The sequence below is a fragment of the Oncorhynchus kisutch genome, linkage group LG14 (assembly GCF_002021735.2).
Source record: "Oncorhynchus kisutch isolate 150728-3 linkage group LG14, Okis_V2, whole genome shotgun sequence".
Taxonomy (NCBI): Eukaryota; Metazoa; Chordata; class Actinopteri; order Salmoniformes; family Salmonidae; genus Oncorhynchus; species Oncorhynchus kisutch.
Genome location: NC_034187.2, coordinates 89218109 through 89229624, shown reverse-complemented (window position 1 = coordinate 89229624; position 11516 = coordinate 89218109). Strand labels below are relative to the sequence as shown.

At 41.8% G+C, this 11516-nt stretch overlaps 1 protein-coding gene across 1 annotated transcript; it reads left to right on the top strand.

The window, feature by feature from the left end:
• The first annotated feature begins 216 nt into the window (after window positions 1–216).
• Window positions 217–8458, top strand: rpl30 (ribosomal protein L30). Its single transcript, XM_031789158.1, has 5 exons — window positions 217–836; window positions 951–999; window positions 4814–4959; window positions 7740–7870; window positions 8362–8458. Exons 2-5 carry the CDS (start codon window positions 979–981, stop codon window positions 8412–8414), a joined length of 351 nt encoding a protein of 116 aa, XP_031645018.1. The 5' UTR covers window positions 217–836; window positions 951–978; the 3' UTR covers window positions 8415–8458.
• Window positions 8459–11516: the final 3058 nt, after the last annotated feature.

Here is an 11516-nt window from a genome sequence, read left to right as displayed (position 1 = left end):
GCAAAAACGCAGTAATTGCTAATTTGGTCGAAAATGTGTTAATGTAATTTTTGCTAAGTTAAATACATGCTTAATAATGTGGACAAGTATCCTGCCTCTATTGTATTGTGTTTTGGAGAAAATGGGGGTCATGTTAGCAGTAACTGTATAAAGTTACTGTGAAAACAAGGTAAATAAAAACCACGCTCCGAGGAGTTACTGCCTTTTTGCTTGGTAGGGCAGCATGGTACTTTGTATTTATGTTATTTAAATTATTCTCATACGAATGTGAAGAACGTCAGTTCTTATGTGCGGTATTATTTATTGTTAAAGGGTGGAAAATATGAATGGATAGGCTATTTATTCAACCAATTAGGATGCATATAGTAAAGTAAATGTGTGACATTTTATAGAAATATTTGACTTCTGAATGTTTCGGTGTTTGGAAAAATAATACTTTATCAAGTTCCATACCATCAAATATTTTGTTCAAATCATAAAGTTATTATACAGAATAGAGACAACAGCGTCACCCCGTGGGGCTCCGGGGTTGTGTATGTGTGGATGATTAAATGCATAAAAACAGCCTCTAAATGTAGGTCCGTTTTGTGTTTGTCCTCTGGTTGGTAAAAATCACACTTGCCATTATGAAAGCTTTAGTGTTTTGGCCCTTGCTTTCTCGTGATAAGGTCGTCGGGCTGAAGAATGATATGTAATAGAAATCACCTCAAGTGGAGCACCCTGCTTTAACTGACCAATCCGCTGAGATCAGCGAATCAGCGCAGGACCACGCCAACCTGCCGCAAAGCACGCTGGGACTTCCTTTCTTTCCGAGGCCATATTGGAGCAACAGACTTGTAAGTTCACCTCTTTGTTTAATCTTTAACATTTATATATTTAGGCAATGTTGGTGGACATCACCCGGTTGATTACTAACGTAAAATTGTCCAATCTCATATTTTTTGTTTCAGGTTGGCCAGAACGGAGTAAATCGCAGCTATGGTGGCCGCCAAGAAGACGGTGAGTCGAGCTGTAGTGAACGCATGTGTGGTCTCATGCACTTCAGGAGGAATCATGGCGCTGTCTGGGCTTAGTGCAACACGTGTGTTTACACGTTTTTAGAAACTGTCAATGTCGCCCATACATAACTGTTTGGAACTTGGCCTAACATACAATGTTGTAGTTCCTGAAGATGTCTAGTTTTAGTTGTTAACAATTGACAGAATCCAGATAGCATGTGTTATATTAACCATCACCGGCTTGCCAGCTAACAGGCTAATATAGCGTTAGCCAGACAGCAAGTTGAATGGTTGCACTGGGGGCATTTTGACCTTATGGCTGGCTAATGAAGAAACCCTAACAGCACTGTCATCTGAACTATTATATCTGATCAATTAACTAGATAGGGTTGTGACTGTCATGGACTTTAGGATTTCAGTAATTGGCCACTACCCCCCCCCCCCCACTTCATCGGTAATAAGGTCCTCAATCGACTTTCTGAATTACCCAAGAAGCAACAAAACTTCAAATGTAATAACATTTTAGAAGATTGTTACACAAATAAGGTGCAAGAAATTCAGGCCAATTAGTTTTAAGTCCGTAGAGACAAAAGGAATTTCCGGAGTTGTGACTCAACGTCTGAAGTTTAGTAAAGATGTTAGATACAGTGGGACTTTATGTAAAATTGCTTTATAAATGGAGACATAGCAATGTATTAACTTTCTGGTAGTGAATGCAGTGATGAGTACTAAAATTGTCCCCCATAACAATGTGCAGTGTGCTTTGTTAAACAGTATCTAACGGCTTTAATGAAGTGGCAGCTGCGTTCATATACATGTCGCCATAGTCTAGGACCGATGGTCATGTCGACCTTCATAATCTGCCTTCTACTATTTAACTAGAGGCAGCACCTATTTCTATAAAGCCCATATTTCTCAGCTTCTTAACTCGTCAATATGCTTTTTAAGACTGCTAGCCTTTCATCTATCCCGATGCCCAGATTTTTGTAAACCGGCACATGAGCAATATGAACACCATCAGCTTAAATCATCAGTTGTATGCACTCTAGAGACCCCATCTAGTTAGTTTTACCTGCAGTCAATACTAATTTAAGGTCAGCCATTTTCTGTAATACAAAAGAAGGCAGACCGTAGTTCATGTTGAGCTTGGTCAACCATGGGAGCAATGGCACAACGTAGTTCATGTTGAGCTTGGTCAACCGTGGGAGCAATGGCACAACGTAGTTCATGTTGAGCTTGGTCAACCGTGGGAGCAATGGCACAACGTAGTTCATGTTGAGCTTGGTCAACCGTGGGAGCAATGGCACAATGTAGTTCATGTTGAGCTTGGTCAACCGTGGGAGCAATGGCACAACGTAGTTCATGTTGAGCTTGGTCAACCGTGGGAGCAATGGCACAACGTAGTTCATGTTGAGCTTGGTCAACCGTGGGAGCAATGGCACAACGTAGTTCATGTTGAGCTTGGTCAACCATGGGAGCAATGGCACAACGGTATCATCTGCGTACCGGTGCAGGTTACACGTTTTTACAGACGGGTCGATATTGTTAATGTTAACACTGATGATATAATGGGTGAACTGGTGGCCATTGCGAGTGGACCCGTAGGGGCAAGCAGGAAGTGTACCCATCTATGTGTTGTGATTTGATTCAACTCAACTATTACAAAAAAATACATTCTGTTGCATGAGCCACATCAGTAAGCATCATTTGAATGAACTTTCTACATTACCATTTAAATGATTGCATCACAATACCAGGCAGCCATTGCGAGTGTACACATGAGGTTACATTGGCACATTGGCCACTGTAACCCTGGTAATATGACTGGTGAATAGAACAGGCTTGGAACCTCTAACCCTGCTAATGACTGGTAAATAGAATGAATAGAAACAGGCTTGGAACCTGGTAAATAGAATGAATAGAACAGTCTTGGAACCTGTAACCCTGGTAAATAGAATTCATAGAACCTGTAACCCTGGTAATATGACTGGTAAATAGAATAGGCTTGGAACCTCTAACCCTGGTAACATGACTGGTAAATAGAATGAATAGAACCTCTAACCCTGGTAACATGACTGGTAAATAGAATGGAGAGAACCTGTAACCCTGGTAGTATGACTGGTGAATAGAACCTGTAACCCTGGTAATATGACTGGTAAATAGAATGAATAGAACCTGTAACCCTGGTAATATGACTGGTAAATAGAATGAATAGAACCTCTAACCCTGGTAATATGACTGGTGAATAGAACCTCTAACCCTGGTAATATGACTGGTAAATAGAATGAATAGAACCTCTAACCCTGGTAATATGACTGGTAAATAGAATGAATAGAACCTCTAACCCTGGTAATATGACTGGTGAATAGAACCTCTAACCCTGGTAATATGACTGGTGAATAGAACCTCTAACCCTGGTAATATGACTGGTAAATAGAATGAATAGAACCTCTAACCCTGGTAATATGACTGGTAAATAGAATGAATAGAACCTCTAACCCTGGTAATATGACTGGTAAATAGAATGAATAGAACCTCTAACCCTGGTAATATGACTGGTAAATAGAATGAATAGAACCTGTAACCCTGGTAATATGACTGGTAAATAGAATGAATAGAACCTGTAACCCTGGTAATATGACTGGTAAATAGAATGAATAGAACCTCTAACCCTGGTAATATGACTGGTGAATAGAACCTGTAACCCTGGTAATATGACTGGTAAATAGAATGAATAGAACCTCTAACCCTGGTAATATGACTGGTAAATAGAATGAATAGAACCTCTAACCCTGGTAAATAGAATGAATAGAACCTCTAACCCTGGTAAATAGAATGAATAGAACCTCTAACCCTGGTAAATAGAATGAATAGAACCTCTAACCCTGGTAAATAGAATGAATAGAACCTCTAACCCTGGTAAATAGAATGAATAGAACCTCTAACCCTGGTAAATAGAATGAATAGAACCTCTAACCCTGGTAAATAGAATGAATAGAACCTCTAACCCTGGTAAATAGAATGAATAGAACCTCTAACCCTGGTAAATAGAATGAATAGAACCTCTAACCCTGGTAAATAGAATGAATAGAACCTCTAACCCTGGTAAATAGAATGAATAGAACCTCTAACCCTGGTAAATAGAATGAATAGAACCTCTAACCCTGGTAAATAGAATGAATAGAACCTCTAACCCTGGTAAATAGAATGAATAGAACCTCTAACCCTGGTAAATAGAATGAATAGAACCTCTAACCCTGGTAAATAGAATGAATAGAACCGCTAACCCTGGTAAATAGAATGAATAGAACCTCTAACCCTGGTAAATAGAATGAATAGATCCTCTAACCCCGGTAAATAGAAAGAACAGAACCTCTAACCCTGGTAATATGACTGGTAAATAGAATGAATAGAACAGGCTTGGAACCTGGTAAATGGAGGTTCCAAGCCTGTTCTATTTACTCTATTTCTCTGTGCTGCTGCTGCATTGTGGGGAGCATTGTCTAGGCCACCCGGAGACTTGTTTGCTAGTTTCAGGAACAGTCCATGTTACCACAAAGACTCAACAGTTAATTTGAAGAAAAACAAATGTATATTTTTTTAAATGGTTATGATAGTTATTGTATTACAATGACAGTCTTCATCTATAACCATCGGTTACATGGTGGTATGGTAATTGTGCCGGCCCTAGTTATATGTACTCAAATCGCATGTATCCCAATTAGAAGACCATATATCATGTTTGGTTCAATGCATATGAGCTACGTTCATAGTTCAATGTTTCTCACAAAACATAATTGTTACTTTGATGGCAGAAAAAGTCCCTGGAGTCCATCAACTCCCGTCTCCAGCTGGTGATGAAGAGCGGCAAATATGTTCTGGGATACAAGCAGTCTCAGAAGATGATCCGCCAGGGAAAAGCCAAGCTGGTCATCCTGGCCAACAACACACCTGCTCTCAGGTAACTATGGCCTACATTTATTTAGTATTAGCTAAAGTTAACGACATTATCACTAATATCCCTTTCACACCTAACATGGTGAGCTAAAGTTTATACCTTGCTAGCCTTGGGTTTATTCATTAGTTGAATTCTGTTGCAAAACGTTTTGCAATGGAAAACATTTACTCCAAACAGAAAATGTTCTGCAATGAAATCAAGTTATTATTGGACATTCATGTATGTCTCTCCACGTTTGGTTCCTAGAGTTAACGGTTTCCATTGCAAAACATTTACTAATTTGCTGTCTGCGTCTCCGAAAACACCAGAAAAATCCTGTCGGCTGCAACTGTTAAAGCAAGTTAAAACAGTTTACATTAAGTGTGTGTTTTGATTTGATATGAAAGTCGGGGGATTCATGTTTCTATAACCGTATCGCTATTGAGAATTGATTCACGTTTGGATGGAGTATTTGGCTGTTTTGGCTTCCAGGGCCAATTGTCCCTTTAAACAGAACAGGTAAGGTCCCTAATAAGGGGTAATGTTAGCCTCCTTTCGTTCTTTATTGGACTAGGCATGGTGGACTTCTTCCTTAATGGGATTCCTGTAATCTGGTATGTTACCAGCAACATGTACAGTTTTGGTTTCATTAGATGAAATAAAAGATCCCAGAAATGTTCCATATCCCAAAAAGATTATTTCTCAAAAAATGTTGTGTACAAATTTGTCTACGTCACTGTTAGTGAGCATTTCTCCTTTGCCAAGGTAATCTATCCACCTGACAGGTGTGGCATACCAGGAAGCTGATTAAACATGTCCACCAGAGCTCTTGCCAGAGAATTGAACGTTCCTTTCTCTACCATAAGCCGCCTCCAATGTTTTAGAGAATTCGGCAGTACGTCCAACAGGCCTCCGCAGACCACGTATATGGCGTTGTGGGCGAGAGGTTTGCTGATGTCAATGTTGTGAACAGTGTCCCATGGTGGGGTTATGGTATGGGCCGGCATAAGCTATGGACAACGAACAGAATTGCATTTTATCTATGGCAATTTGAATGCACAGAGATACGTGACGAAATCCTGAGGCCCATTGTCGCCACCATCACCTTATGTTTCAAGCTTGATAATGCACGGCACCATGTCACAAGGGTCTGTCCACGATTCCTGGAAGCTGAAAATGTCAGTTCTTCCATGGCCTGCATACTCACCGGTCACACATTGAGCACGTTTGGATCGACGTGTACGAGGCAGATGGTGGTCTCACCAGATTCTGGTCTTCAGCTCGTCACCTGTGACCAACAGATGCATATCTGTTTTCCCAGTCATGTGAAATCCATAGCTGAAGGCCTAATAAATTTATTTCGCTTGACTGATTTTCCTTTTGAATTGTAACTCAGTAAAATTGTAAAAATTGTTGCATGTTGCGCTTATTTTTGTTCAGTGTATATAACCTCTTGGATTACTTTTTAAATTCAGAAAGCTGGCGTTGTTTCCATCAAGTTAATTTGAACCAATGTGGAATTGGTGTCTGCCCAGTAGAATATTTTCGTTAAATTGTGCATTCATAAAGTATTCAGACCCCTTCACTTTTTCCATGTCACCGATGACACGCCAAATGATGACCACCAATCAGAGACCACTATAATGACACACCAGATGACCACCAATCAGAGACCACTATAATGACACACCAGATGACCACCAATCAGAGACCGCTATAATGACACACCAGATGACCACCAATCAGAGACCGCTATAATGACACACCAGATGACCACCAATCAGAGACCACTATAATGACACACCAGATGACCACCAATCAGAGACCACTATAATGACACACCAGATGACCACCAATCAGAGACCACTATAATGACACACCAGATGACCACCAATCAGAGACCACTATGATGACCACCAATCAGAGACCACTATGATGACACACCAGATGTGTTTGATGGTTATTTTTTGTCTTGTACAGCCTTGTAATCCAACAGTAACTGAAAGTAATCAGATCACATCACTGAGTTAAAACTTACATTACTGATTTAAGAAGTAACTGTAATGGAGTTAATTTAGAAAGTAACCTATCCAACCCTGGTGTAATCCTAGGAATAGTTCCATGTGTTTGAAGGGTTATTTTTTTGTCTTGTACAGCCTCTAAAGGGAAATGTTTTCCAAAAGTAACTGAAAGTAATCAGATTACATCACTGAGTTAATTTACATTATTAATTAAAGAAACTAATGGCGTTAATTTAGAAAGTAACCTATCCAACCCTTGTGTAATCCTAGGAATAGTTCCATTCCTACTTCAATGAATGTTTTCAAATAGTTAGATATTGAATAATTTGCATATCAAGCGTTGCTTGTGCGTTCTTATGGGTAGGTTAATTTTTGTTTTGTTTTCTGTACTCCTACAAAGGCACACCTGTATTGGTCTGCTTGCAGGTGTGTAAGAACAGGAGGAACATTCAAATGAGGGCTGACTGTGTTACTGGCTGCACCTGCAGTTGGTCGTTCAGCAATCAGACACCTTGAGAAAACAACCTAGACAACTACAGCATTAGACTGAAGGGATAATGTTTCATTAGTGTAGCTTGTCCTTGTGTTGCTTTCCCCCATACACGCAGAAGGGATAATGTTTCATTGGTGTAGCTTGTCCTCGTGTTGCTTTCCCCCATACACGCAGAAGGGATAATGTTTCATTGAATGGTAACGTATATAAACTTGTATTGTTTGTTCAGAATTTTGCTGCCTGCATTTCCTGCGGTCATACTTGGCTAAAAGGTATTTGTCCTTCCTCAGGAAGTCTGAAGTGGAGTACTATGCCATGTTGGCCAAGACTGGCGTCCATCACTACAGTGGGAACAACATCGAGCTGGGCACGGCCTGTGGAAAGTACTTCAGGGTGTGCACACTGGCTATCATCGACCCCGGTGAGTGTCCAATCAGACTGCATGTCCTGTTTACCACGCCTATTCTGTTGATGGATGGTCTGCAGACAATCCTTTAGCAGTGAGCAATTTGATACTGTTTATTCTTTAATTCATTTAGCATTGTTTTCAAAGATGACATGAACATCTTTGCAGAGAATTAGAAAAATGTATGAATGAAGAATAAACGAACCGCTCTACTACTAAATTACATGTGCATGTTTGAGTTAATCATTTTGTGAATTTGTAGGTGTAGATATTGTTAAGTTTCACTGATGCTCACAAATTTGCCCGTTTGTACATTTTTGCACCTGGTGGCTCTATGATGATGTGCCCAGCACGTCACTAGATAAACACCTAATGAACCATTTACCTGAACTGACTGGGCTTTAGCCAGTTGCATCATTGGTGTCAATGACTTAGTTCTTCTGAAGTTATTGAAGTGAGTTTTAAGTATATCTTGTATGCTAAATATAGTTCTGTTCTATTTCCAGGTGATTCTGACATCATCAGGAGTATGCCAGACCAACCGCAAGGGGAGAAGTAGACATTTCACACTCAATGTTAAAAAATAAACTGTTTTCTATGGTCTTTCTTTGGTCTGTCTTTCTCTTAGTGTGCACATGATAAACATGTGCTGTAGGCCGTGTCATATCTCTCTTGATTTTTAAAGAAGCCTCCAATCTATACGTAATCATTGAGGCTTGTGGATGTGGTCTATGTAAATCAAACTCAAATCAAATCAAATGTATCTGTCACATACACATGGTTAGCAGATGTTAATGGTCACATACACATGGTTAGCAGATGTTAATGGTCACATACACATGGTTAGCAGATGTTAATGCGAGTGTAGCGAAATGCTTGTGCTTCTAGTTCCGACAATGCAGTAATAACCAACGAGTAATCTAACAATTCCAAAACTACTACCTTATACACACAAGTGTTAAGGGATAAAGAATATGTACATAAAGATATGAATGAGTGATGGTACAGAACGGCATAGGCAAGATGCAGTAGATGGTATCGAGTACAGTATATACATATGAGATGAGTATGTAAACCAAGTGGCATAGTTAAAGTGGCTAGTGATACATGTATTACATAAGGATGCAGTAGATGATATAGAGTACAGTATACACGTATACATATGAGATGAATAATGTAGGGTATGTAAACATTATATTAAGTAGCATTGTTTAAAGTGACTAGTGATATATTTTACATCAATTCCCATTATTAAAGTGGCTGGAGTTGAGTCAGTGTGTTGGCAGCAGCCACTCAATGTTAGTGGTGGCTGTTTAACAGTCTGATGGCCTTGAGATAGAAGCTGTTTTTCAGTCTCGGTCCCAGCTTTGATGCACCTGTACTGACCTGACCTTCTGGATGATAGATGAAAAATTCACCTTTATTTAACCAGGTAGGCTAGTTGAGAACAAGTTCTCATTTGCAACTGCGACCTGGCCAAGATAAAGCATAGCAGTGTGAGCAGACAACAAAGAGTTACACATGGAGTAAACAATTAACAAGTCAACACAGTAGAAAACAAAGGGGAGTCTATATACAATGTGTGCAAAAGGCATGAGGAGGTAGGCAAATAATTACAATTTTGCAGATTAACACTGGAGTGATGAATGATCAGATGGTCATGTACAGGTAGAGATATTGGTGTGCAAAAGAGCAGAAAAGTAAATAAATAAAAACAGTATGGGGATGAGGTAGGTGAAAAAGGGTGGGCTATTTACCAACAGACTATGTACAGCTGCAGCGATCGGTTAGCTGCTCAGATAGCTGATGTTTGAAGTTGGTGAGGGAGATAAAAGTCTCCAACTTCAGCGATTTTTGCAATTCGTTCCAGTCAGAGGCAGCAGAGTACTGGAACGAAAGGCGGCCAAATGAGGTGTTGGCTTTAGGGTTGATCAGTGAGATACACCTGCTGGAGCGCGTGCTACAGATGGGTGTTGCCATCGTGACCAGTGAGCTGAGATAAGGCGGAGCTTTACCTAGCATGGACTTGTAGATGACCTGGAGCCAGTGGGTCTGGCGACGAATATGTAGCGAGGGCCAGCCGACTAGAGCATACAAGTCGCAGTGGTGGGTGGTATAAGGTGCTTTAGTGACAAAACGGATGGCACTGTGATAAACTGCATCCAGTTTGCTGAGTAGAGTGTTGGAAGCCATTTTGTAGATGACATCGCCGAAGTCGAGGATCGGTAGGATAGTCAGTTTTACTAGGGTAAGCTTGGCGGCGTGAGTGAAGGAGGCTTTGTTGCGGAATAGAAAGCCGACTCTTGATTTGATTTTCGATTGGAGATGTTTGATATGAGTCTGGAAGGAGAGTTTGCAGTCTAGCCAGACACCTAGGTACTTATAGACGTCTACATATTCTAGGTCGGAACCATCCAGGGTGGTGATGCTAGTCGGGCATGCGGGTGCAGGCAGCGACCGGTTGAAAAGCATGCATTTGGTTTTACTAGCGTTTAAGAGCAGTTGGAGGCCACGGAAGGAGTGTTGAATGGCATTGAAGCTTGTTTGGAGGTTAGATAGCACAGTGTCCAAAGACGGGCCGAAAGTATATAGAATGGTGTCGTCTGCGTAGAGGTGGATCAGGGAATCACCCGCAAGAGTCGGCCCGAGAATTGAACCCTGTGGCACCCCCATAGAGACTGCCAGAGGACCAGACAGCATGCAGGGGTGAACAGGCAGTGGCTCGGGTCGTTGTCCTTGATGATCTTTATGGCCTTCCTGTGACATCGGGTGGTGTAGGTGTCCTGGAGGGCAGGTAGTTTGCCCCCGGTGATGCGTTGTGCAGACCTCACTACCCTCTGGAGAGCCTTATGGTTGTGGGCGGAGCAGTTGCCGTACCAGGCGGTGATACAGCCCGACAGGATGCTCTCGATTGTGCATCTAGAAGTTTGTGAGTGCTTTTGGTGACAAGCCGAATTTCTTCAGCCTCCTGAGGTTGAAGAGGCGCTGCTGCGCCTTCTTCACGATGCTGTCTGTGTGGGTGGACCAATTCAGTTTGTCTGTGATGTGTACGCCGAGGAACTTAAAACTTACTACCGTCTCCACTACTGTCCCATCGATGTGGATAGGGGGGTGCTCCCTCTGCTGGCTTCCTGAAGTCCACAATCATCTCCTTTGTTTTGATGAAGTTGAGTGTGAGGTTATTTTCCTGACACCACACTCCGAGGGCCCCTCACCACCTCCCTGTAGGCCGTCTCGTCGTTGTTGGTAATCAAGCCTACCACTGTAGTGTTGTCCGCAAACTTGATGATTGAGTTGGAGGCGTGCATGGCCACGCAGTCGTGGGTGAACAGGGAGTACAGGAGAGGGCTCAGAATGCACCCTTGTGGGGCCCCAGTGTTGAGGATCAGCGGGGTGAAGATGTTGTTACCTCCCCTCACCACCTGGGGGTGGCCCGTCAGGAAGTCCAGTACCCAGTTGCACAGGGCGGGGTCGAGACCCAGGGTCTCGAGCTTGATGACATGTTTGGAGGGTACTATGGTGTTAAATGCTGAGCTGTAGTCAAACAGTATTCTCACGTAGGTATTCCTCTTGTCCAGATGGGTTAGGGCAGTGTGCAGTGTGGTTGAGATTGCATCGTCTGTGGACCTATTTGGGCGGTAAGCAAATTGGAGTGGGTCTA

Bases quoted from the DNA above. Each gene is read 5' to 3' on its own strand.
- rpl30 (XM_031789158.1), top strand. From the start codon at position 979: ATGGTGGCCGCCAAGAAGACG. The intron at 4,960-7,739 runs GTAACTATGGCC...GTCCTTCCTCAG, and splicing joins AACAACACACCTGCTCTCAG to GAAGTCTGAAGTGGAGTACT. The intron at 7,871-8,361 runs GTGAGTGTCCAA...TTCTATTTCCAG, and splicing joins ACTGGCTATCATCGACCCCG to GTGATTCTGACATCATCAGG.